Source organism: Oryctolagus cuniculus, chromosome 6 (genome assembly GCF_964237555.1).
Source record: "Oryctolagus cuniculus chromosome 6, mOryCun1.1, whole genome shotgun sequence".
Classification (NCBI taxonomy): domain Eukaryota; kingdom Metazoa; phylum Chordata; class Mammalia; order Lagomorpha; family Leporidae; genus Oryctolagus; species Oryctolagus cuniculus.
Genome location: NC_091437.1, coordinates 110,852,918 through 110,874,419, shown reverse-complemented (window position 1 = coordinate 110,874,419; position 21,502 = coordinate 110,852,918). Strand labels below are relative to the sequence as shown.

The following is a 21,502-nucleotide window of genomic DNA, read 5'->3' as shown; positions in this document are numbered from 1 at the left end:
AGAATCTCAAAACGTCAATTTCACTCCTATCCATTACATTTTAAATACTCTATTAGGCACCCCAGATCAGGGAAAACATATGATATCTGTCTTTTGGGGACTGGAATCATCAAAAGTTAGCATCCTTTAGGGTCAAGTTGCCCAATAATTTCAATATATAACACTGGTGTACATTGTAATTACCTTCCTGATCTCAGTTATCTCATTTTCATAACCTTTTCCAATATGTGCATGTGTATATACATATGTGTCTATATATATATGTATTTATACTAGGTTAATGGAATCACACATTTCCTTGATAGTTGTGTTTATTATCCAAAATATAAAGTTCAGGAAAATTATAAATCACTGTGCATAAAATTTCCTTTCATAAAGCACTATGAATTATAATTTATCTAACATTATCATATTTATACATTGCATCCATTCTGAAGGATCCTTTAACAGCTAATAGTAGAGGGATCTGAAGTGACATTTTTCTTCACCGTAAGTCTCTGTAATCCCGGGGCAGAGAAAAGAGCCTGTTCTGCCAGCTGTTTATGGACACAAGTCTATGTAGTTAGATGATCTTTCTGTCCCTCCTCCCTTCACAGTGCTATTACTGAATGCCCTATACAGGCTCTGGCAGCTGACTGTAAGTGACCCCGAGCCCTCTCCAATACTGGCAGCTTCCTTTTCTCTTTTACAAATCTGATTTCTTAAACCTCTTTGACACCATGGACAGAAGGCTTCCTAGAGTACAAAGTCGGTCCCTGTGCCAAGACATCTGAGCATGCTCTGCAAGCTACTTTAGAACCAAGCTTAAACCTCTGAGTATTGGCACTCTCAGCCAGAAGGTTAAGAAGATTGATGGTCTGTGAAAAAAATCATAATCACAAATCAGGAAATAGATCCAGGGAGCACACACCGTAGAGATATTCACTGGCCAAGCATTTATTAAACATTTGTTGCAACACCCAAACTTTATCCCTACTCCTTATTTTCCCCCTGAGTACTCCTGAGTGGCTATCCTTATTACTACCTTTGTGATAATGGAGAAGAATGCTTTCTGTTTCTGGTTTCTCTAGGAAGAGCAGACATAGCCATAAAGTTTGACAGAAATGAGCTAGAATTCATTCCTGGCCTAATTATGCAATCTATATTTAAACTTCATAACTCTTGAGATACTTTCTGGGAGTTTGGCAATCACAGAGGGACTTAGAGGACTGAATATTAGAGAAATTAAGAAATTTTATCAGGTTTTTCAGGTCCTCAAATATAAATTTTGAAATGTTGTAAACAAAATTTGGAAATTCGTCCAATAGTATACTTTGGTGAATTGAAAGGTAACCACGTACTGTGTCACAATAAAGGAGAAAAGAGAGGGAAGGAATAAGGGAAGAAGAAATCCAACAGATAGTTGCCATTTTAAATGAAAAATCTATAATGCTATAATTCCTTGAATTGATGTTATAAACTGAGGTGCTAGTTTCTTACCTAGATGTATCTCAGATAGCAATGTGTTCATATATGCCTACGTTCAATGGCAAGAAAACAAATAACCCAATTAAAAAATTTGGCAAAGGACTTGAACAGACAATTCTCAAAAGAAGAGATATGAATGGCTAAAAAATATATTTCAAAAAGCTCAACATATCTAATAATCAGGGAAATGCAAATAAAAACTTCACACCTGTTAAGAAGCTTATCAAAATGATGAATGATAAGTGTTGGTGAGGATGTGAGAAAAAGGAACCCATACATCAATGGTTGTAGTATAAACTAGTACAGCTATATTGGAAAGTGGTATGAAGGTTCCTCAAAAATCTAAAAATAGAATTACCATATGGTCAGGCAATCCCACAACTGGGTATACAGCCAAAGGAATCAAAATCACAATGTCAGAGATACCTGTGCTCTCATGTTCATTGCAGCATTACCCACTGTGGCCAAGATATGGAAGCAACCTAAGTGTCTATCAGCAGGTGAATAGCTCAATAAAATGTGGCATATATACAGTATAGAATACTATACTTGCTTAATAAAGTAAAAAGGAAATTCTGCCACTTGAGGGCATTATCCTAAATGAAATAAGCCAGGTACAGTAATTCAAATGCCGCATGATCTCACTATATGTGTAATTTTTATAAGTTGATCCCTTAGAAATACAGAATACAGAGGTGAATAGGAAGAGCTAGGAGAGAGGGGCAGGGACAGAGAAATAGAAGACAATGATCAAAGGGTCCAAAGTTTTCATTAGAGTGGGGGAATAAACTTTAGTGATCTATTACACAACATGGTGACTACAGCTAATAATAATGTATTGTGTATTTCAAAATTGCTAAAAGAATATATTTTTAACTTTCTCAACAGAAAAGGTAATTGGTGAGGTGATTTATATGTTAATTAGCTTGATTGAATTTTTCTATAATGTATATGTGGATCAAAACATCACTTATACCCAATAAATATACAAAATAGTTTGCCAATTAAAATTAATAAATGTGAACAGAAAAAGAAAGCATAGAAAATTTACATAGATGTTGTATAATGTGTGTATAATAGTTAAAATTACAGGCCAGCGCCGCAGCTCACTAAGCTAATCCTCTGCCTTGCGACACCCGGCACACAGGGTTCTAGTCCCGGTCAGGGCGCCGGATTCTGTCCCGGTTGCCCCTCTTCCAGGCCAGCTCTCTGCTGTGGCCAGGGAGTGCAGTGGAGGATGGCCCAAGTCCTTGGGCCCTGCACCCCATGGGAGACCAGAAGCACCTGGCTCCTGCCATCCGATCAGCACAGTGCACTGGCCGCAGCGCGCCGGCCGCGGCGGCCATTGGAGGGTGAACTAATGGCAAAGGAAGACCTTTCTCTCTGTCTCTCTCTCACTGTCCACTCTGCCTGTCAAAAAAAAATTACAGTCCTTGTAAATTATTTAAACTAGAATTATACAGTGTCCCATTAATATACAGTATATTAGAATTCAGAAGATTTTGTTGAAGGTAAGCAAAGGATTTTGTGAAAAGTCACTATATTTACAAACAAAACAAAAATTAGCAGGGTTTTTTGAATCTAAATGGAATCCACCCTCAAAATTGTTGTTATTTGTGGACAAATGACATTCTTAATCAAACATTCTAGAAAAAGCAATTTAACACAAAGGACATGCATACAAATGTACACAGTCTCTATAGTCTTAAAAAATAATGGCAACAACAGCCTATTTAGAACTTGCTGGATTATAGACACTGTGATAATACCTAAAACCATTACCATCTTCAAGCCTCATAAACACCCGATGCAGTTGATATTTATAACTCCTCTTTCACAAATAAGCAAACTCATTCTGGGAGACTGGGATCTTTGTGAATGGTCTACAACCACAACTGACTGGTTCACTGTGGAGCCTCTGACTTCAGGGCTTCTAATAATTAATACTTGTCAACATATTATGAGCACATGATACTGAATAAAGTAACTAATAATGTAAAATTGTCGCTATAGAAGAGGGACTTTTTTTCTACATTATTCATTTTAGATTGCTTTAATTCACCATTTATCCTCTAAAGCACATGATGGAATCTTTTTGACCTTTCCTTTTGTAGAAGCAAACACTGTTATATAAAAATGTGATCATATTTCATAAAAGGCAAGATGGTCAGAGGTAGCTAATGATGATGATCTGATACTGGGTATTAAATATAGCCTGAAGCCAGACTTAAATTTCAAGTGGGGTCACTAGTCTGAAGATAAAACTGTCACCTAAACCCTACCTTGAGAGTCCCAAATCCTGAGAGACTTGCAAATTGTAGGTTAAAATCTGTTATCAGAGCTTCATCTGAATTCTATAGTCATGGAACACAAGAGTAAGATCAATTGTACATACATTTGCAGCTTTGGCAATTTTCACAATGATGATTTAGAGTAATCAGCTCTCACCTCTTCCTACCCTCTGAGACTTATGAGTAATTTCTTTTTATTTATAGAAGAATAATGCTTAAGTTTAGTGACACTTTTACTTCAGGACTAATTCAGAAAATCATACCAAAGAGTGAATATTTTTCAATGGTAACTCACATATGAAGGATTATGATTATTAAAAATGTGGGATAAATAATCTCCCAGATATTTTTAAGCAATTCTAAATTAAAAGCTGAACATGGAGTTTGCAAATTTTCTGGGTTTTCTTTCTTCTCTTGTTCTACCTGGGTTTTGACGAGTGGTTAAGAGATGCATAGAGAATGAGGAAATAGCTTTGCAAAAAGGAATTTTTTTTTAATTCAGAACAAATGTTCATTACTATTTCATGGGTCCAACAGGGCAACACAAAGCATCAAGAACATCACTGACTCACAAACACAGTCACCTTGTTACTTTCTTGGTCATATTTGTTTATTTCATAAGGCTTCATTTGCACATGAAAATAAGATACTAATCCAATTCAAGTTTTAACAATTATAAAAGTAATCATTTGCTGGAACAATGTGCAATAAATTGCACTTTTCTTAGCAAACATTACATTCACATTTATAGAGTGTACTATACACCATACATGGAGTTATGGGACTATCTAATTTGTCAGTGTTTATTGAGGAAGAGGCTGTTCTAAATGCATCAAAGCCCTGGTGTCATGAAAGCACAAGAATAAACCTAGAGTTGGTCCCAATATCTAAGGTGTCCCAATAGCCTTTTGATTAGTTCCTCTGTCTGGCATTTTGTGTAATGCATGGGTACTTAGTTCAAATGAAGGAAACGTTTCTCAAACATCCCCATTACTTTCTTTCCAACACCTACTCTTCCCTTGCTGAGGAGGTAGAAAAAATTCTATCCTACTTATTTTTATGAATTTTATGATTTTGCCCACATCTATAATGAAAACAGGTTCTAGAGAATAAAAGAGTTGATTAGTTCAAACAGTGCTAACTGACCACAAAAAAAGATATTTTTAAAAGAAAGGAGCTTGAAATCAACATGACTGCTTTCCAGCTATTTATGGATTATATTTTTCATTTACAGAATGGATCTGGCAGTAAAAATCTTATTATAATGATTAAAATGTCTTCTAATGGAGTGCCGTGGAATGATGGAAGTAGTGTTATGAGTTAGGAGAGTTCCTGGCATGTGTAGGAGAAAACACATCACACTTCCCTAATAAACTTTCCTTTCTTTGCATTTGATTTAATAGAGGTTCTGGCTCTTCTCTAAGCATCATGTTTCAAAGACTATAGAAATTTCTATCAGTAGCCCTCCTAAAGAAGGACTCATGTGCCAAGCTTTGCTCTCTCACAGCTGCTACCTCAAGTGAAATCTTTCATTGTTCCCTTTCCTTTTGACCATTGGGTCAATCATTGTTTTATTACCTTGAAAGAATATTACATCCTCTGAAAAATATTGACCATGCTGATCCATTCCTGTTAAAACTTTGAAGAAGTGTGAAGAAGCTTCTTTGAGTACATACATATTCTTTCAGAATATATCAGTATTCTAAAATGCAATAAACATATAAAGATGGATATTGTTGGGTATATTCTTTGCCTTTAATAAATAAACATGTAAATGACTAAAAATATAGAGAGTTTATTAGAATGAGTCATTTTTGGTGTTAAATTAAACAGCAATCTGATTTCTCACAAAAGAGATTGCAATCTGTGGCTCAAAGTAAATTTAAAACTATATTTTCATAACATTTCTGACTCCTGGAGTCTCAGCCTAAGATCTTGTTCCTTCCTTTGAATGTCTGCCTCAATTCCAGACCATCACAATTGCCATTACCCCTAACAAGTGTAGTTGTCCATGGAGTTCAAATATTGCCCAGGTCAAATCCTCTATGTCAAGCCTGTGTCCTGACCAGTGACCTTCATCCAGCCTGGTCCTGGCATTTACATAAGAATAGGATATTAAAACATTCTCTGTGAGTGTTTGAAGTTGACACTCACTGCTCAGTTATTTCAGAAACTTTTAAGAACAACTGCTCCATTTTTAAGTGTCTACAGACAGATGTCATGGGTGAGCACTCCGAGAGTGCCAGAAGCCATCAAAGCCTTATTTACCAAATCAAAGCACTTGAGCAATGCTATTCATGGAACACAGTCTCAAAGCCTGTCAGCTATCTGGTCCAATTTTCTATCTCATTCAAGAACTCCTTCACCAGCATTCATAGAAGGAAAGAACATGGTATCTGGAAAGTCAGAAGACCTTGTCTTGAATCCTAGCTCCAGCTTTTCTACCTCTGTCATCTTAGACGGAGTATGAACTCTGAACCTCATTTGGTACATGGTTACATAATAGAAACTTGATAAATCATTGAAGGAATAAACATGACAATAACATCTGCCTTTCAGCATTTTACCAGCCATTTTCCAAATCATTCTTTTCCTCTCAACTATGGGATTGCCTTTGCTTTCTCAAGACTTTACCTGGTTAACCAACACCTACACAGAGATCTCTCCTAATAATAGTCTTTTACTTCAGACATTTGCAGTCTGTCTAAAGTACCATTTTTACACAGTCTGCTAATGCATATCACTTCAGGGAGAGGAAACTTTTATGATAACCACTTCAGAGATCCTAATCCACAATTCCATCTGAATTTCCAAATTTTAGCCTCTAATAGAAGCAATCATCATAGCTTCCCATGAGCTCTTCCATTAAATTCAATGCTCATTAACTTCCATCTAAACCTCTGCTACCTCAAAATGACCAGATGCCTTATATTACATCTATGGCACTTAGGATTATAGAATGTTACAATTTCAAGTATCTTATCCCAATAATTGTAAATTCCATTAATACACTGAGTCCTTACATGTGATCTCAACTATAGCCCTGAGAGTCACCCAGAGCCCAGGACTTATTGGCTTTGGTTCAAATCTTTTACACTAATTTACATCAACAGCAAATATTCAGAATCATATAAGATCATAGAGCTACAAAAAATATGATGCAGAGCAACCCAAATATTTATGTGTGATAGATACTCTGGCACTCCATCATTCCAGGCTAATACTTCATTGTTAGAGATGACTTCTCCTCCCAAACTACCTCTCGACTTCCTGCCAGGAGTTCTGACTACATTGGAACTTTGAAAGTTTCAACATCCACAAGAGACTCCAGACTGTTGATTCTCCAGTTATTCATTATACTGCTGAGTTAAGTTTGGTGGAACCTACCTTGTCTGACTTTCCAGGCATTGGAGTCTGCTTACACCACAGCTCAACATTGCACTGTAATATTCTTACACTCAAAAACTGTGAGTTCTTCCCCCCTATAATTGTAATTCAACCTCATTCGGTTAGGCTCCTGTGGGACCAAGGCCAATTTCTCCATGTTTTCAAGATTCACGCTTCTAAGATACTGCCACTCACCTCTAATGCTGCAGAGTAACCTTACCACATCTCCATCTCTGGCCTCTCCTAAGTATTACAGGAGAATTCTGCTGGCCTCCAACTGCTTAGATCAGTCATTCATTCCCTTCATTCTCTTTCCTTCATATTTAGTATCCCAACCTTCATTTAAGTTGCTCCTACCCTAACAACTTTTATTGAACTTGCTCTTCAAAAGACTACATGGCAAGTAGAATCCAAACTCATTGACTATTCTTAACTGTTGGATTTGCCATCAGTCTGCTTCCACATATCCTACATCGTACGTTTACCCAATTGCTTTATCCCAAGGGATGAAAAATATTGGGAAATTAAAACCTTTTCTAAATTGTCACCTTCCCTATATCTTCTCCCCTCAACCTATGGTGGGTAACAATGACTTTCATGTTTCCTGTGAGTTACCCAATAAACAGCTCTTTACCCTTGCATACACTTAAGAAAAATCACTGTCTCCCTTTTATTCCATTCTTTAGTAATTCCTGATAACCTGCAGTGAGATACAGTTTTCCAATAAAAACAGTAGCATCCAGGAGCAGGTGTTTGACAAAGCAGTTAAGTTGGCATTATGAATGCCAACATCCCATATCAGAGAGGGTGGACTTTAGTCCTGTCTACTCCCTTCTGAAGATCCAAGTTTCTGCTAATGTGCATCCTGGGCAGCAGCTCATGATGGCTCAAGTACTTGTGTCCCTGCCTCCCATGTGGGACGCCTAGATTGAGTTCCAGACTCCTGACTTCAGCCTGGCCCAGCCAGTGCAGGCATTTAGGGAGTGAAGCAGTAAATCAAAGATAGTCTCTCTCTCTCTCTCTCTCTCTCTCTCTCTCTCCCCCTTCTCCCTCTCCCTCCCTCCCTCTCTCTCTCCCTTTCCCTCCTTCCCTCTCTCTCTCTCTCATTCTCTCCCTCCTTTTCAAATAAATAAATTTTCATCAAAATATAAAATCACAGAATTACATTATGGTACAAAAAACAAAAATTCTCGTCTTCTCAATTTTCCTGTTCTGTTACTTCCAAGCAGGAACTACATTGATGCATTCTGGCCTCTCTAGGCCTTCCCATAAATATAAATGTTAATCATTTTTCCTCTGTCTCTGCCAAATTCCACTGATGTGCCATAATAATGCCTATACTATCAGAATTTCCCAGTACTCTAGGACTTTCTGTAATGGTCAGAGGGACCATTGCTATAACTCAACATCAAAAAATCATTGACTATAATCTACGAATGTCCAGAACCCAAATACTTTTTATTTTTTTTAAGTATAACAGATATTAGGCCTGATTTATCAAGGCCAAGGAACCCTGGTAAAAAAAAATTTGACCATAAATTTGTTTTTAATTATCTATTGACTAGTTAATGATGTGTTTGTTATGTTATTAGTGCTTCTTATTGTATGTAGGCCAACAATATCATGAAATGACCACTCAATTAGAACTCTTGGATCACTAAATAATATGATAAAAACAAACATAACTCATCTGTTTAATACACCTGTAGTACAAATAAAAGATTCCCGGAGGCCCTTGTCAGAACTAATTCACTTTCCTTGTTAACATCAAACAAATGGGGATTCTGGTTACAAGCCAGCCTTCAGGAACCCTTCATGATTCTACTTGGTTCCTTTCTTTGTACTATCATAATAACATGTTTCCTGTGCACAATTTATTCTATCACTGGAAAATTTTGCAGACCCTATCCTCTATTCTCTAGAAATCTCAAATCTTTGGGCCACTCAAATACCCCAAATAACTGAGCTAAAAGCTGATGTATGTAAAGATATCAATTACTATATATTTTATATGTGTTTTCCTCCCTTTTTATGTGCTGTCTTGATCTAGTTTTCAGTTCCCCTTCTGGAGTAGCTGATTAAGTCCACATTGCAACCATTTCCCTTATCGGGCTTTCACATTTGGAGTCCCTCTTTACCTGCCCTAATCATCACAGGGCCAGACCCCAAACAACTATTACATCCTCCATGTCCCAGATCCCTCCAAAATTATTCAAATCAGCCAATCAATGGGGAACCTACGAAATAAGCTCACCCTACCTTGCTTGGCCTATATAAGTTACTACCTTCCACTAGAGTTTGCTTGTACTCGGTCCTCAGCTACCTTCCCCTGTGTGGCCCTGCCTGGCTGCCTTCTGCCCTTTGGAGCTGTAAGTAACAAAATGTTCTGCCTTTCATCTAGCTGAGCATCTGTGTGTTGTGTACGGCCACTAACAGAGTCTTTATTTGAACTTGTCTGAATCAGTATATTTAGTGAATGTCCAAAAGACAAGAGGTAGCCGAATATTGTTATTATACTCACTTTGTCAATCTTTATCTTTTAATGAATATATTTAAACGATTCACATTTAAGCCTTTAAATAAGAAGATGGTTTTCATCCTATTTCACAATGGTTACTGTTCATCTTCCCTGTCATAGCTAATAAATGATGTTTCTAAGCCCTCAAAAAAAAAAAAGATTTATAGTAAAAGCTAGTTTTTGTAAAGTTATTATGTTTTACAATAAGTCTTTTTTAAATTTTATTTAAGGTATATAAATTTCATGTATTTCATATATACAGATTCAGAAAAATAGTGGTATATAGTGTCCTAATTATAGCATCCTAGCAGTATTGGGAAATGATAAAAGTAATGACATACTAAAATGTGTAAACTCAGGCATGCATGACATAATCTAACTTTGTAGGAGAATAATGGAAAGAATTATATAATAAGTAATGCACGAAATGCTGAAAAATGTATTTGATGAATCCAAAAGAAAGAAAAGAAAATACATAGAACATAAAAAGAGTAAAATATCAGTAAAATGACAAAATCATAGCTATAAAACTATAAGAATAGCATTACAAGTAATTGGACTAAATACTCCATGTTAAAAACTAGGATTATAGAACTGGATAAAAATATATCTGTTTCTCAGAGTTGCTGTCATGGCTCATCTGTCTTGTTGAAGTTTCCCTCAAGGAGATTCAAATTTCTTTAGAGCACATAAGTCTCTTGGGATGATGTTACTTGTTTTATTCATTGTTTCCCTCATGCCAACGTTTGTGCTAATGTTTCCATTTGTTCTACTTATTGTAATCACTATTATTTTTAAAAAGAGAGAAAAAGAAACAATTCTTCTATGGAACCATAGGTAATATAGGACAGCTGATTGGGACAGAATTAGAAGTGGTAGTGGGACAGAGCTGGCACTGTCAATTTTCTGAGAGTGGCAATAAAACACATGATATAGCAGTGCAGTCCCGGTACAGGTGAATTCTTCACCGTGGACCCTTCCTCAGCCAGAGCTGCTTTTGTATTCTGTCTAGTTGGGTTTTGATCATTGTTCTTACTGCAGCAGTTGATAATTATCTGAGGTGGAAAAGTAGCAAGAAGAAGCAACATTATTGGACTCAGATCAACTTAATCAGAGTTGGAGTTTTGTGAACATAATGATACTGAAGCTTTAGAAACATTCACTTGCTTGATCCTCTTCCAAGATTCCTGTAGGGCCCTAGAAATATGTTCATGTAGTCATACACTGACAAAAATATTTAACCTCAATCAATCAAGTCTATTATCATTTTATTCTGACTTCCCAGCATCTTATTTCCTGTGTTACGTGGTGGTATAGAGGTTGCAGGCATTTTCGAGGTTCAGATGCAGAAAGTATAATAGAGAATAATTTTAGTTTGGCTTTAATGGTATGTATTTATTTGATTCACAGTAATTTATGTATGTTAATAATCTAGCCATCCTGGGTAGCACCCATTGTGCCAAAATAAATATGTACAGCCACAGTCACAACAAAATGTGAAAGTATCCTAATGGCATCCAGCTTCAGAAATGTATAGTTGTTAAACAGATTGTGAAATGTACAGAGACAGAACTAATCCATGAAAATAACTTCAACAAGTATGTAAAACTGTAGGCAGAGAATCTGATTCTCATTGGACACCTAATCAAGTCAGAAGTTCTATCTCCTCAGGAATATATCTGAGGGTGTTTTATTTACTATTAAAATAACATCATGCATTTAAATTTTTGGAGGAAAGTGTACAAAATTAATGAATCCTGTGTATTAAGGCACAAGTCTGTACCAATACTTCAAACGTGTATGAAGTATTCTACATCTCACTATAATAACAAAAATTAATCAACCATGCCAAAAGTAAGACTAAGGTATCTTTCTGTTTTCTCTATAGAAAATGATATAAATTTTTTGCCTTTTGAAGACAGTTGAGGATTCCATGGACCTGAAATGCAGATAGAGCATTGATAGAATGGTGTCAGGCAGTTAGTTAATATAAAATATTCTATTATTTTCTGATTTCATGTTTTTTTGTGTGTTTAACATTTTTAATGTTTATTATGGCTTTTTTCTTGTCCTAAATAGACTTTCATTTTACTCACTTTTATTATTAGTTATAAAAGTCTTTTGTTGTAAAATTAGAATTTTAAACATTTTAACTTACATTTAGTTCTATGGCATTAAACGCATTGACATTGTTGTGAAACCAACACTTGTGTTTATTCCAGAACTCCTTTATCTTCTTATACTGAAATTCTTAACCCGTTAAGCAATAACTCCCCATTCCTCCCTCCCTGAGCTTCTGGTAACCATTATCTTATGACTCTATTCTAATTACCTAATATAAATGGAATCATACAATATTTGTCCTTTTGTGTCTGCTTATTTCACTTAGCATTGTGTCTTCATGGTTGATTTGTGTTGTCAAATGTATTTTTTTCTTTAAAGACTGAATAAGTTTCTACTGTATGCATCTACCACATTTTGTTTATCCATTAATCTGTCAATATGTACATGTTTTGTTCCTAGCTTTTGGTTATCAAGAATATTAGTGTTATAAATATAGGTGCACAAATATCTGTGAAGACCTTGTTCTCCCTTCTTTCAGATTTATACTGCAAAGCAGAACTGCTGGACAATATGGTAGCTCTATGTTTACTTTTTTAGTTAATTATTTTTTTTTATTTGAAAAAGAGAGACAGATAGATAGGCAGACAGAGACCTACCATCTGCTGGTTTACTTTCCAAATGCTTTCAATAGCCAGGGCTGGGCCAGGCCAAATTCAGGATCCTGGAACTCAATCAAGGCCTCCTACAGGGATGGCAGGGACCCAAATACTTGAACCTCCCAGTGTGTCTGTTGGCAGGAAACTAGAATCAGGAATGGAGCCTAGTGTCAAAACCAGACATCCCAAGTGGTGTTTTAATCACTACACCAAACACCCCCCCCATGTTTAACATTCTAAGGAATGCCATATCATTCTCCATGGTGGCTACACCATTTTACATTCCCAACAGAAATGCTTAAGGCTTCAAGTTTGTCCACTTCATAGACAACATTTGTTATTTTCTGGTGGGTTTTTACTTGGTTATTCATGGTTTTCGTTTTTCATAGCCGTCTAAAGGATGTGAAGCACACGCTTGTTTTTAAAGGAAGTCTCCTAAAAACCTTGGTTATCTCTGGATTTAAGCCTGAACTTCAGTTCTGCTGTGGTATATGATCAATTTATCCTACTTCTCTGGCACTTCATTTCCTCTCACGTAAAATGAAAATAACAGCAAACCTACCACAATAATTGTTTTGAAGATTTGGGGTAATAATATATGAAAGGTCGGGGCCGGCACTGTCGCATAGCTGCTAAAAGCTACCACCTGAAGTGCTGGCACCCCATTTGGGTGCTGGTTCGAGTCTTGGCTGCTCCATTTCCAATCCAGCTCTCTGCTATGGCCTGGGAAGGCAGTGGAAGATGGCCCAAATCCTTGGTCCCCTGCATCCACATGGGAGACCTGGAAGAAGCTCTTGGCTCCTAGCTTTGAATCGGTGCAGCTCTGGACATTACAGCCAATTGGGGAGTGAACCAGTGGATGGAGCATCTCTCTCTGCCTCTCCTCTCTCTGTAACTCTGACTTTCAAATAAATAAATAAATCTTTAAAAATATATATGAAAGGTCTTCAAATGCAAATTATAAAAAATTATAAAAAACTATGCATGGATTTCAAATTTTTGTGCCAAGAAATAATTTTTCAGTTCCCTTTTCTATGAACTTTCTATAGTCCCCATAAATGTGACTCCATTAGCCTGGGTGCCACCCTTGAGGAAGTAGCCAATACCATTGATCATTATTTACTTGTATGTCGCTTTTTTGTACTACACTATGCAATCCTCACTCATATTTTTCCAAAATAATGTCCTTATTAATACAGACAATGCTATTAATAAATGTAATTTTCAAGAGTATATGAATTATAATACAGTTTCTATTATGAGAGTTCGTGATTTAAAGAAATTATCCCTCCCTTCTTTTCTTTCCTCAAAATCCTTTTTTCTTTTACTATATGATTATTTATTAAAATTTTATTAATGGAGAACAAATTTCATGTATTTCATAGATATAGTTCTAAGAAGATAACCATACTTCCTTCCCTCTCTCCTTATCCCCCTTCCTACCTATCTTTCTTTTTTCTCTTTAATTTTTGCAATAAACATACTTTCAATTTACTTTATAATCACATGCTTAATGCACCACTCACCATAATGTTCAACAAGTGAAAAGTATACTCATATTTTGATTCACAACACTCATCTTAGGGACTGACACACAGCCAGTATTTAATGAATGTTTGATGGCTGAATTTGAAATAATCTGTGGAATGCAGGCTACTGTTCTTTTAGCCACAATGAATACAGGCATTTAAACATTCTTCAGGGAGGTACCTTTCTCTGAAGGGAGGAGAGAACCTCCACTTTGACTATGACCTTGTCTAAACAAGATAAGAGTCGGAGAACTCAAGGGGCTTCCATAGCCTTGGAAACTCATGACTGGTGCATAGGGAGATTACTGATGCCATAAACAGGAGTGTCAATTTGTAAAGTCAACAACAGGAGTCACTGTGCACTTACTCCTCATGTAGGATCTCTGTCCTTAATGTGCTGTACATTGAGACTTAATGCTATAACGAGTACTCAAACAGTATATTTCACTTTGTGTTTCTATGGGGGTGCAAACTGTTGAAATCTTTACTTAATGTATACTAAACTGATCTTCTGTAAAAAAAAAAAAAAAGAAGAAGAAGAAGAAATTATCAATTCCCAACTTGACTCTCACTGGGATTAAACATGACAATAGGTCTGATCTGATTTCATCATCATTTAAAAAATCATCTATTATTTTTCACTTTATGTTTCTGTGTGGGAGCAAACTGTTGAAATCTTTACTTAATGTATGCTAAACTGATCTTCTGTATATAAAGAGAATCGAAAATGAATCCTCATGTGAATGGAAGGGGAGAGGGAATGGGAAAGGGGAGGGCTGTGGGTGGGAGGGACGGTATGGGGGGGAAGCCATTGTAATCCATAAGCTGTACTTTGGAAATTTATATTCATTAAATAAAAGTTAAAAAAAAAAACATTCTTCAGTAAAGAGGAACTACAAGTAAATAACAGAGCTTTGCTGCTTTGTAATTCAATGAGGCAATTCAGCCCTTATCGCGATAGTGAAATCTATATTATTCTCACTGCCTCAAGTAGCCTCACTCACGCTCAGAAAATGATTTTATTTTTCTCATAAAATTGTAAATCATAGTACTTCTCTGAGTATTGCTTTGGACAAATATTTGCATTGGGTGGACCTAACCTGACTATTGCAGTCAGGATTCTAGTGCCCCAGAGAGCAAGACAAGATTAGTGACATGTGATTTAGTATGCTGTCTCAACGAGGCTGACTTCTGCTTGGGAGTGTATGATATTAAAGTCTTGAAACTGTATTTGAAATTGTGAGTGTGTGTGTGTACCTATGTGTGCTCACATGCATGTTCCTTAGAGTATAATTGTTGTCAGGAGTCAGACGTAACTTTCATCAGATTTTCAAAGAATGCATGACCAAAAATAGTTAAGAATGACAGACCTGGACAGCCTGGAGCAGTAGGCTCAGTATCAAACCAGAAGCTTAAGTTCAGATTATAGGCAAGATAGAACCCCCAAACACCAGGATCAAACCACAGAATCAGCTAACTCTAAGGGGAAGAGTCAATGAACCTGACAGGGTTATTTAAATCTCTTCTAAACTCCCTCTACCTACATACAAATAAATAAATAATTTTTAATTATGCTTACATCTTTTGGATTTTTTCAGTGTTTTGTCTTATATAATATGCAAAATGGTATCACAGCATACAAAGTGAAACAGAGAGCTTGGTTTCAGTCTTGATTTTGCTTAAACTACCTACCCTCAATCTCAGTACCGGGTATGACTTCTGAATATCTTGCTTGTCTTTCTATTCTTGCTTCTAGAAATCTCAGTCACTTCTAATAAAGGGGATGTAAGGAATACTTGTAAGGTGATGGTTCTCTATGGAGTTCCTAGCCAGCAGCGGCATCACCTTGGAATTTGCTAGAAATGCAGATCCTCAGCTTTCATCCCAAACCTACCGACCCAGACACTCTGATGGTGAGGTTGGACACTGTTTTAAGAGTTTTGTATTTCGGCCGGCGCTGCGGCTCACTAGGCTAATCCTCCGCCTTGTGGCGCCGGCACACCGGGTTCTAGTCCCGGTCGGGGTGCCGGATTCTGTCCCAGTTGCCCCTCTTCCAGGCCAGCTCTCTGCTATGGCCCGGGAGTGCAGAGGAGGATGGCCCAAGTCCTTGGGCCCTGCACCCCATGGGAGACCAGGATAAGTACCTGGTTCCTGCCATTGGATCAGCGCGGTGTGCCGGCCGCAGCGCTCCTGCTGTGGCGGCCATTGGAGGGTGAACCAACGGCAAAAGGAAGACCATTCTCTCTGTCTCTCTCTCTCACTATCCACTCTGCCTGTCCAAAAAAAAAAAAAAAAAAGATTTTTGTATTTGAGAGCCACTGGCTTAAAAGGACCAAGAAGCCAATTTTCATGTGCAGTAGAATTTATCCTTAAATTTGTTTTTCTTTTTTCCAATCACGTAATTTGAATGTTTCCTGTTTCACGCCATGGAATTAAGTGAAGTTGATTTAGGATAAAACACCAGCAAACTGAATAAAGTGGTTTACCAATTCATCCATACACTAATTTTTAAAGCAAAAGCTCTGTGTATGGATGAGTGTGGAATACTGTTGACAGAAAACCATATTTGGTTTCCAAAGCCTGCAATGTGAGAAATTCCTTTTGCCATAATATTAGAGAGGCTGTGGCCAGCCAAGCCGGGTTTACTTTCTTAAGTCACAGAGGTTTATCAGGTCAGGCAAAGTTTCAGAATCATTTAATCTCGCCTTTCATCATCCATTATGGTGGAGCTGATGCTATGTGCTTCTAGATTTATGGGTCTGCAATTTTTTCATGTTGTTATGAAATGTGGCACCTGTAAGATAACTCACCAGGTAATTTGTTTCTGAAACAACATTTATCCTTACACATAACTCATGTAACACTCTTACATTCCCTACCCTTCCATAGATTGATAATGATCAATGTGCTTCAAACAATTCAATTGCATCTTCAACCAAGACCTAAATCTTCCCCTCAAACTGTATCTGACCACCCATTGCCCCATCTCATCTTTACTCTCTTAGCTGTTGCAGCTTTTCTCATCCATCTCTTGGCCATAGATGGAGAGCAGAGGGCTGCCTTCTGAGCCACGATGCAGTTGTTGCTGTCAGTACTGTGATTAGAATCTGAGCATCACACCCACCCAGGACCTCTGTCTCCACATGCCCCTCATTGGCACTGAAGGGTGGCTAATGCTTGAGCTAACTTGATACTCCAAGTTCTGTCACAATTTATGATATATTAAAAATTGAAACTTACTTATTCTCCAGTTAGGAGGTTTCAGTTTTCTGCTACTAAGTTTAGACCAAGTCTTAGGTAAAGAGATGGTATCTATTTCATGAAAATGATGTATGAATATTCTGGCATGTTTTGGACAAACTAGATTTTTCATAACTTGGTGCATATTGTTAATAGTCTTCTCTGATTGAAATTCTAGTATTCCAGTTCCAAAGAGATCTTATTCTGAGTGGGCTCAAACTGTTTGTTCACATCATCACTAACTCCCATGGAAATAAGTTAATATAATCAATTCACTTGTTTGCTCAATCTATTATCTAATAAATATTTATTTAGTTTTTATGAAAGATGATGAATGATTTCTAGGATTGAAAAGATTGGATCTCTGATTTCAAGGATCACATCTTCTGGTAGGACAAATAAGTATATATTTGTACAACACAAAAGGAATGTAAAAACACAAACCTAGAAAAGTAGATTTGAGGTGGTGGTGTTCCCCTTTCATTGCAAAACCATGGGAAGTTGTTGAAAGTCCATGGACCATGAATGAGCTCACCGGAACTGGCTTCAGGGATATTATACTTCAGTAAGACTTTGAACTGGAGCTGATGGAAAAAAAGACTCAGGCAAGGAGACAAGCAATTTTATGCCAGCAGGTGAGAAGTGATGACAATCGAATGAGAAGATTGAAAGGCATGCCAGAAGGGTTGCAGAAATGAAATCGACATGAATGGGAACCTAGTGAGAGGGCAAGTGACAGAGATAACTCCTGGTAGGTGGGCCTGAACTCTGACCTATTCAATATTGGTGGCACCAAGAACCAACATGTAGGAGGCAAGAGAAAAACAATCATTGGTTCATCTGGTGGTACAAAGAATTCAGAGTGTGGTCAAGTCACTCTGACAGTACTGGCCTTTTAGCAAAAAGACTGAGTAGATAAGTTTGTACTTAAAGGAGAAACATTTTCACAGATGTGCCTTGAATGCATGTAAACCTGCACTTCTTAACTGATTATCAAATGGAACACTTAACAACATTCATCACTTGCATGAGCAGATATATTTATTATGTTGTGCTCTGTGCATGGCACTTCAAGGGTTGAAAAGATATGGAAAAAGGTTTGTTTTAAAATTAACTATTGAAAAACTGGAGTTTCTCTCATTAATAATAAAATTAACAAAGGGCTATGTGAAGCAAAAGTGCTGAGAAAAGAAAATGTTCCCTTCACATTTTCCTTACATTTTAAGTGAATGGGCATGCCACAAAATGATGACTAAGCAAACCTTTGTAGACTTAATAGCCCTTATAAAAATAAAATTCACTTCAAAATCAATCTGACTCACCTTGCTGCTACTGTGCCACAGGGGAATTAAAGGTGAATAGCCTACACAATTCTGCCAAAACACATATTTTTAGTTCTTCAGAATCACTTCTTCTCATGTATCTTTTGTTAATATTAGCATTTTCCTCAAAATAATGCATAACATGCTATTTGCCTACAAAATTCAATAGAGTTAATAGATGACCAATTAGAACACCTTTCTGCTACTTCAGCTAGTTAATTGAATGCTATCTAAAAAATGATACTCTTTCATTAGTAACAAAAGTATTAGTTTATCACATTATTTCAACCACCACTAACTCTCCTTGCTATTTCTCTTTACACACACACACACACACACACAGTTGTGCCCACATTTCAGAAAGTAAAATCTCTTCATATTTCTCTGTTCAATATGCAACTATTTTCCTTGAATCTCCCCCCCAAATATGTGTATCCAATCACACCAGGCCTGAAATTCATCTCTTTTCCCCACTTGACCTATTTCCTATTGATACCCTATCCACCTCCACCTCTATCCACCATCATTCAATGAGTCCTTGAGAAGCTGTTCTGTGCTCCCCATCTATGGTAGACTAAATAATGGCCCCCAAAGATGTCCACATATAAACCTCAGAACCTGGGAATAAGTAATCTTACATGGCAAGAGAGACTTTGGAGATGTGATTAAATTAAATGTCCTGACATAGAAAGATCATTCTGAATCATCCAGGTGATGGGCACCATGTAATCACAATGGTCTTATAAGGGGGAAAGAGAAGAGATAGAGAGAGAAGATTCTTTGTTGCTGGTTATGAAGGGGGTGAAGGAGCCAGGAGCTAAGAAATCCAGACAGCTTCTGGAAACTTGAAAAGACAAGGAAACAGATTTCACCCAGAGCTGTCAGATAGAATGCCACGCTGCCACCATGCTGAATTTAGCACTAATGTGCATTTCAGTCTTCTGACCTCTGGAAGCAAAAAGTTCAGAAATTTATATTGTTTTAAGCCACTGAAGTTTTGGTAATTTGTTACAGTAGCAATGAAAAAGTACCATCTTGTCTCTGTGTATGATTTGCTATGAACTCTAGACTACAGAGTTGTGTACTGCCTGCCCAGAGTTGCAGAATCAGTGATAAATAGCAGTGGTTCAGAGAAGAAAGCAGGAAGTGGAATCCAATTGGAGCTCCCCCTCAGTGAGCCCCTGCATCTCAGACATTGCACTAAGTGCTTAACATACATTATTTATTCAACTTTTTCTCCTTTATTATCTTTTAAACATATTTTACATATGCAATGTTTGTCATTTTTGGCTTGATTTTCCTTTAAGACAAAGAGTTAGTGAATATGTCAAGCAAGTAAGTTCAAAAGTGGTATAAGGCTACAAAGTTTCATATTCTGTAATCTTCTGGAAGGATTAATAGACAAAAAGCTGTGGAATCTGTTCCCAAGGACTGACTGAAAGAATATAATGATAGTTGAACCATTTTTTCTATATCTTTACCTCTTGTTTTGTTTTTAAATTTCTTATTTTTAACCAAATGCTACAACCAGGACCATGATCAGGATAGAATATCAGCACATGTTCTCCATGTCCCTCCAAGGAATGCAGTGTCCTCATTAATATATCATATTTAATATTAGTAAATGGGTTTTCAGCCAGCCAGTCTTACCCTGAATATCTGTGGGAGGGGAGCAGGTCCCAGGGTATCTTTTTGAAGAAGATTTTATTTCTTTGAAAGGCAGAGTAATATACAAAGAGAGATCTTCCCCCCTGTTGGTTTTTTCCCCAAATGGCTGCCATAGCTGGAGCTGCCATAGCCAAGAGCCTAGAACTCCATCCAGGCCTCCCACATGGGTAGCAGGAGCACAAGCACTTGGACCATCTTCCACTACTTTCCCAGGAGCATTAGCAATGAGTGGATTGGAAACAGTGCAGTCAGTACTTCAACCAGCACTCCAACATGTGATGCTGTTGTTGTAGGGGACAGCTTCACTGGCTTCACCACAGCACCAGCACCCTGGGAAATCATCATGGAAGCCGATGGTCTGTGGCAATAGATGCACTACATTAGCATGAGCCTGAATGCAATGAGACTATGTTATAACTTTTACTAAACTGTCAACAATACATGAAATACCATTGAATGGAGCTTCTGAGTTTTTGCACAGATAAAGATAAATATAAAAATAACCTCTCCTGCTTCTCCAGTTCCACTTCCTTCCCCCCTTCTACCTTCAGGCCAGCCATTCTCTGAGTTTGAGACTCTGTTTCTTCCTCCTTTCAAGCCCTCTCCACCAATCAAAATAAAAAGGGCTCTTATATCATCACTTACATTTGGTTGCATCTTATTTTTATTTATGTGTTAGCTACTACAGGTATTTCTATTTTTGCTAGTTGAATTTCCCTAGGCCTCATCTACCAAATGAGGTCATTGATTCATAGCTCCGGCTTGCAGGAATAGTGTCTCCCCACACCCTCACCTCAATCAAAACTTCCTCCAGTTAACTAGTGGAATCCTTCTGCATGTTTCACGCACTCAGAGACATGTCTGCTCTTGTTCTTCCACCTGGCCTTCCTGCTAGAGCCTTTCTTACGTCAAAAGCCATTTTTAACAGGCACTTCCCCTCCACCTTGGCTGCTGATAACTGTTACCGGAATGTGAGTAAGGCACAATCCATGAGTGCTCCCACCTGCAAAATGGCACCGTTTCAAGTGACACTTCATTTCTTTCCTATCTCATGGGGTTCAAGGTGCTATATTGTGCTTTGTGAACTAACAGGCTAAATATTCCCCATGTTACTACAAGTGTAACCTGGGCCCTCAGCCAGCTTTACTTTGGCCTCTGCTCTCACCAAATCCATCTTGAAAAGAGTTCCTTTGGTTTCTACCTGGTGTACTTGCTTCATTTAAAATAAATAAATAAGAACTTGAATACAGTGAAAGTCTTTAAACAATGCCTCCCTTTTCTTTCCTTGTTTTCCTCCTTAGGGGATACAATCACCTGAACTTGGTGGTTACTTTTCCCAAGTATAGTATTTATGTTATTA

General features: G+C 37.4%; 2 protein-coding genes across 5 annotated transcripts in view; one reads left to right on the top strand and one right to left on the bottom strand.

Annotated features, from left to right (window-relative positions):
* LOC127482582 (uncharacterized) overlaps positions 1-21,502 on the bottom strand; it is a 92,858-nt gene that overhangs the window by 41,324 nt on the left and 30,032 nt on the right. Inside the window, exon 2 of one of the 3 annotated variants that reach the window (XM_051844611.2) lies at positions 17,597-17,736. The exons of the other annotated variants lie outside the window; for them this stretch is intronic. Coding sequence (XP_051700571.2) covers positions 17,597-17,675 — 79 coding nt within the window. The 5' untranslated portion in view covers positions 17,676-17,736. The remainder of the gene's footprint in view (positions 1-17,596; positions 17,737-21,502) is intronic. 3 annotated transcript variants of the gene reach the window in all.
* The window catches only part of CA1 (carbonic anhydrase 1), a 48,398-nt gene continuing 36,256 nt past the window's right edge, over positions 9,361-21,502 (top strand). For both annotated transcript variants that reach the window (XM_051844606.2, XM_051844608.2), the window contains exon 1: positions 9,361-9,514. The gene's annotated coding sequence lies outside the window, so the exon portion shown is untranslated. The remainder of the gene's footprint in view (positions 9,515-21,502) is intronic.